Source organism: Melanotaenia boesemani, chromosome 24 (genome assembly GCF_017639745.1).
Source record: "Melanotaenia boesemani isolate fMelBoe1 chromosome 24, fMelBoe1.pri, whole genome shotgun sequence".
Taxonomy (NCBI): domain Eukaryota; kingdom Metazoa; phylum Chordata; class Actinopteri; order Atheriniformes; family Melanotaeniidae; genus Melanotaenia; species Melanotaenia boesemani.
This window is the reverse complement of record NC_055705.1, coordinates 24309876-24315541: the sequence shown is the minus strand read 5'-3', so window position 1 is coordinate 24315541 and position 5666 is coordinate 24309876. Positions and strand designations below refer to the sequence as shown.

Here is a 5666-nt window from a genome sequence, read left to right as displayed (position 1 = left end):
TGTCAACTTCTTTACAGTGAAGTTTATTATATAAAATTATGACCTTTAGAATCAGAAAGCAGTTTCTAGCACGTTTGCAAAGTGCCTACAGGAGTAAAAACGAGTGTGAAGAAGTCCAAACCTGAGCTTCCAGCTTCATCAGGGGTCATCAGGCTGAAATGAACTCTTCTCAAGCTTCTCTGTGTTCTACATGTAGTTGTTTTGACTATGCGCTTGTGTTTTTTGCATCATGTTTGTCTACGCTGAGCCTCTGACCTTCTCGCAGGTTTCCTCAGGAGCAGCCACAGTGGTCGACCACCATGGACGGGATCGTCCCGTAGATGATCTGCTCCTTGCGGTTGAAGTAGAGCATGTTGATGGGTGACATCTTGGTGGGTGTGCAGCAGGGCCCTGCGGTGCCCCTTGGGTTGGCCTTGTTCACCAGGTGCGCATGTGGATACTGCTGCAGGTGCATGAACTCGCACTCCCCGGAGCAGTAGTTGGCTCGGTAGCGCTTGGGCGCGATAATCCAGTCCCAGCCAAACTCCTCGAAGTCAACGATGAGAGGGTAACGACAGCAGCGCGTCTCCACCGACTCCTCATCGCAGTTCAGGCCGGAATCACGACGGAATCTCTTGGAGGTGTCGAGGATCTTCACTTCGATGAACGGTTGCTGGAAAGGAAGTAGGAGATTTAGTTCGGGGTACCAACGTCCACACTGTCCTGGGCAGCTCGTTTCCCTCACCAGTCCTTCTTCTCCAGGCTCGGCCGAGGTGACGGCCAGGTCTTCCCCTCGGGAGTCGTAGGCGTTGATCTCGATGCCGTAGGTGGTTTCGGGCTGACGCAGCCACGTCTGCAGCAGAGACTTGATGTCGATGCTCTGCCAGGAGCTGGAGCTGGCATTGGTGTCGATCTTCAGAGAGCGGACCCGGACCCAGGTGTTGTTTCCCTCCTTCCCGAGTTTGAGCCGGGAGATCTGCAGGAAGACGGTGGACACCATGTCGGCGGGCCGCAGGTGAACCCACAGCTGAGCGCTCAGGATGTTCCGGGGCTGGATCTTTGGACTGAGGCTGAACAGACAACAGGAGAACAACTCGTCCTGAGCGAGGGGGTTGGCTGCAAGACACCGTCAGAAAAACACTACATCATCTGGAAGTTTCGAAGCATGTTAATTTAGGTTTTATTGTTCTTTTATCATCTGAAATTATGTCAGTTACTTTAAAAATGTAGACTAGACATAAATTCCATTGAAATGGCTTTTTCCAGAAGACTAAAACAACTTTAGTAGAAGTTAAACAGTGAAACCAAACTACAGGCTGAGTGTGCAGATAGACGTTTCTAAGTCTTCTTGGTGTTTTATGGTTCGCCGGTCCTCTCGTTTCCTGCTTGATGAACACCTTTATACACGGGTTTTATACAGTTTTTTTGTGTTTCTGCACAAAAATGAGAAATGATCCTGTTTCAGATCCTTGGGGAGGAAAGGACTTACAGCTGGTGGCCATGGTGATGATGGTCTCCGTGGTGGCCTTGTCCTCGTCCTCCACCCGCGGGTCATACTGGTCCAGTAGCTGGGTCAGAGGCGGTGCTTTGGGCAGCAGCTGGCGTATCATGTCCCGGCTGATGTTGGGTGCCTGCTCCAGCCGCAGGATGCTGAGAATCTGAGACTTGATGCTGTGGAGCCTCATCTGTTTGCTGTGCTCCCGGAAGTCGCAGGCCGAGCAATGCTCTCTGTCCAGCTGCAGCCTGGAGGTCTGGTTCACCTCCAGGGCCAGACCTGCAGAGAGGAGGGCGGTCAGAGAGAGGAAGAGGAGCATCCTGAAGAGAGGAAGCAGGCAAAGCAGGAACGCCGTCTGATATAAGTCTGTCCCCTCGCTGGCTCAGGACGTCATGATTGGCTGCAGAAGAAATGTTTTCCTTCTAGAAGATTTAAAGAGGAAGCAGACCTTCAAATAAGTTTCTATAATGACTTTTTGTTTTAAATGAAGCAGCTTTTTAAAACCTTAAACTAGTTATTACAAACCTTGGAGACATTTTCAGTTGTTTCCTTGTGGTTTTTAACCATTTCTAGGCTTAAACCTCTATTTTTCCTTCCTCCTGTCTGAAATGACTTACGTAAATAAATTAAGTTTATCTTCATGACTAGCAGGGCTGGACGTATAACCCTGGTCTGAGACATGTGGGATTACTACAGACCGGTCAGAATCAGTACATGTGTTATCGCCTCTGAGTAAATTCATCTGGAACACAGTAGAAAATGTAAATGGTTATCTCCTCCTAAAAGAAAACCACATTACTTTCAGTGGAAACCAGAAGACAGAAGCCCAGTTCACCCAGACAGACGTCTCTGGAACCAGCAGAGTCTCTGCTGTCATGTGACTCCTGGTTCATGTGGAGAAATTAGTAGATTCTCTAAAGTGGACAGAGATGTTCTCCTGGTTTTCTTACATAGAACTGCTGGGGTTTGAACTGAGTTTGGTCTGGATGCCGGTGCTTGGTGGAGTCTTTTAGCAGAGTTTCTCCCACCATGTTGCTTTGCTACATGCTAGCATTGCTGCTTCCTGCTAATCGTGTTGCTATGCTACACGCTAACATTTCTGCTTCCTGCTAGTCATGTCGCTATGCTACATGTTAGCATTGCTGCTTCCTGCTAGTCGTGTTGCTATGCTACATGCTAGCATTGCTGCTTCCTGCTAGTCTTGTTGCTATGCTACATGCTAGCCGACTGCTTCCTGCTAGTCTTGTTGCTATGCTACATGCTAGCATTGCTGCTTCCTGCTAGTCTTGTTGCTATGCTACATGCTAGCATTGCTGCTTCCTGCTAGTCTTGTTGCTATGCTACATGCTAGCATTGCTGCTTCCTGCTAGTCTTGTTGCTATGCTACAAGCTAGCATTGCTGCTTCCTGCTAGTCTTGTTACTATGCTACACGCTAGCATTGCTGCTTCCTGCTAGTCTTGTTGCTATGCTACATGCTAGCATTGCTGCTTCCTGCTAGTCTTGTTGCTATGCTACACGCTAGCATTGCTGCTTCCTGCTAGTCTTGTTGCTATCCTACATGCTAGCATTGCTGCTTCCTGCTAGTCTTGTTGCTATCCTACATGCTAGCATTGCTGCTTCCTGCTAATAGTGTTGCTATGCTACATGCTAACATTTCTGCTTCCTGCTAGTCTTGTTGCTATGCTACACGCTAGCATTGCTGCTTCCTGCTAGTCTTGTTGCTATGCTACATGCTAGCATTGCTGCTTCCTGCTAGTCTTGTTGCTATGCTACACGCTAGCATTGCTGCTTCCTGCTAGTCTTGTTGCTATCCTACATGCTAGCATTGCTGCTTCCTGCTAATAGTGTTGCTATGCTACACGCTAACATTTCTGCTTCCTGCTAGTCTTGTTGCTATGCTACATGCTAGCATTGCTGCTTCCTGCTAGTCTTGTTGCTTTGCTACACGCTAGCATTGCTGCTTCCTGCTAGTCTTGTTGCTATGCTACATGCTAGCATTGCTGCTTCCTGCTAGTCTTGTTGCTATGCTACACGCTAGCATTGCTGCTTCCTGCTAGTCTTGTTGCTATCCTACATGCTAGCATTGCTGCTTCCTGCTAATAGTGTTGCTATGCTACATGCTAACATTTCTGCTTCCTGCTAGTCTTGTTGCTATGCTACATGCTAGCATTGCTGCTTCCTGCTAGTCTTGTTGCTTTGCTACACGCTAGCATTGCTGCTTCCTGCTAGTCTTGTTGCTATGCTACATGCTAGCATTGCTGCTTCCTGCTAGTCTTGTTGCTATGCTACACGCTAGCATTGCTGCTTCCTGCTAGTCTTGTTGCTATCCTACATGCTAGCATTGCTGCGCTACATGCTAACATTTCTGCCTCCTGCTAGTCGTGTTGCTATGCCAAATGCTAGCATTGCTGCTTCCTGCTAGTCTTGTTGCTATGCTACAAGCTGGTATTGCTGCTTCCTGCTAGTCTTGTTGCTATGCTACATGCTAGCATTGCTGCTTCCTGCTAGTCTTGTTGCCATCCTACATGCTAGCATTGCTGCTTCCTGCTAGTCATGTTGCTATGCTACATGCTAACATTGCTGCTTCCTGCTAGCCGTGTTGCTATGCTACATGCTAGCATTGCTGCTTCCTGCTAGTCGTGTTGCTATGCTACATGCTAACATTGCTGCTTCCTGCTAGTCGTGTTGCTATGCTACATGTTAGCATTCTGCTTCCTGGTGTCTGCTAACCTTTAGGGCAGTGATGGCCTAGTGGTTACAGACGTGGGCTTGGGTCTGGAGGACCTGCGGTCAAGTCCTGGCTTGCCAACAGCAGTGAACTACGTGGGCCCTAAACTCCCATCTGTTCCCCTGGGGACAGAGTCTGCCACCTTTACAATCCAAATAGCCATTTTCCTTAGCCCAGCTAAAAAAAAACTCCTGTAGAACCCTTTTTAAAAATGACAACTTATAATTTTTGATAAATATCTACAGGAAATTTGTTGTAATTTTTAAGAACCACTTTTTTATTTTTAGGCTTTACAATAAAGAAAAAAGCATGAAACTGTTTCAGTCGACAGACTTTCTTTTATGGGATGCAGAAATTTGTGGAGAAAAAAAAAGTCCATCAATTCCAACCTAATGACAATTAAAACAGATAAAAAATGTTCCTGGTACTTTTAGTGTTGTTATGTGGAATTTTAGTTATTTCATGAAAAACCTGAATAATTGTTAAAAACCTGCATTTTTTGTTATATCTGTATGTAAAAACATGAGTTAGTTCTGTAGCGTGTTTAGCTGTGTATTAAGAGCCATTGTGGAAAGTCCAGAGAGCCAGTCGAGGGTCCAGAGCCGCAGGTTGAACACCCCTGGTATGGGCGACCTTGCAGCTTCTGCTCCTAGTGTACCTGGGATGGGTTAAATGCAGAAAAGGAATTTCCCAGCTGGGATTAATAAAGTGTAATAAATATGGAGGATTTCATGTTACTCGGATGTAAATCAGAGATCTCTGAAATCTTCAATATTTCCTCCTCCATGAGAGCATGACAGAGGAAGATTAAAAATGAAGAAATAATATAGAGAAGAAGGCCAGAGCTCAGCTTCTGTCCTGTTCAGTACCACCTTGTTGCCACCAGATGGCGCCACAGCAAGCACTTTATAAACCTCTACCAAAGGGGGGAAGGGATAATTCTGTGCATCATATCAGCAGAGGAGCATCCATGTACGCCAGCAGTTCAGTGTCCCTAAAGCATCAGATGCTTCTGTCAGAGTGTTTAAATCTGCTGTTATTACGCTACAAGTAGTAAGTCTGTGTACTAAACATCAGCTTGGGGTGTTTTTCAATTAAAGTTGTGTGTCAATGGAGGGAGGAGAAGAGCGAGGAATAAATGGTGAGGGAGGAAAGAGGAGGATGGAGGAAGAAGAGGGAGGTATTACAGGATAAACACAATTCTGTAAAAAGGATAAAGTTGTGAGTGTCAATGGCTGTTGTAAAAGCAGCTGGACTCTTAAATATCAAAATCAGAAAAATATATAATGCTGACTCTCACAATATCTTTTCTTTCTCCCTCAGTGGGCTTTGCTTAAATGCCTCCGCTGATGAAGGTAGAGTAATAGTAACATCTTACAATTAGCCAACATGGATAAAATGGTCAAACATCTTTCCCAGTACATTTCAATGGACATTTCAGATTTTTTAATTTGGGCCCTCCT

At 46.0% G+C, this 5666-nt stretch overlaps 1 protein-coding gene across 2 annotated transcripts; it reads right to left on the bottom strand.

Moving 5' to 3' along the window:
• Positions 1 to 1823, bottom strand: LOC121635783 (growth/differentiation factor 8-like). 2 transcript variants are annotated; one of them, XM_041979116.1, is made up of 3 exons: positions 1469 to 1822; positions 725 to 1095; positions 4 to 652 (listed from the first exon to the last, which is right to left on the bottom strand). In XM_041979116.1, exons 1-3 carry the CDS (start codon positions 1791 to 1793, stop codon positions 272 to 274), a joined length of 1077 nt encoding a protein of 358 aa, XP_041835050.1. In that variant the 5' UTR covers positions 1794 to 1822; the 3' UTR covers positions 4 to 271. The 2 variants fall into 2 exon arrangements, with proteins under 2 accessions (XP_041835049.1, XP_041835050.1); XM_041979115.1 differs by having other exon boundaries at positions 1 to 1095; positions 1469 to 1823.
• Between the last annotated feature and the right edge of the window lie 3843 nt (positions 1824 to 5666).

What these genes read in the sequence shown, in the direction of transcription:
- LOC121635783 (XM_041979115.1), bottom strand. Translation starts at nt 1,793, where the DNA reads ATGCTCCTCTTCCTCTCTCTGACCGCCCTCCTCTCTGCAGGTCTGGCC. An exon ending in CATCACCATGGCCACCAGCT is followed by an intron (nt 1,096 to 1,468) that starts GTAAGTCCTTTC and finishes GGTGTCTTGCAG; the next exon opens with CCAACCCCCTCGCTCAGGAC.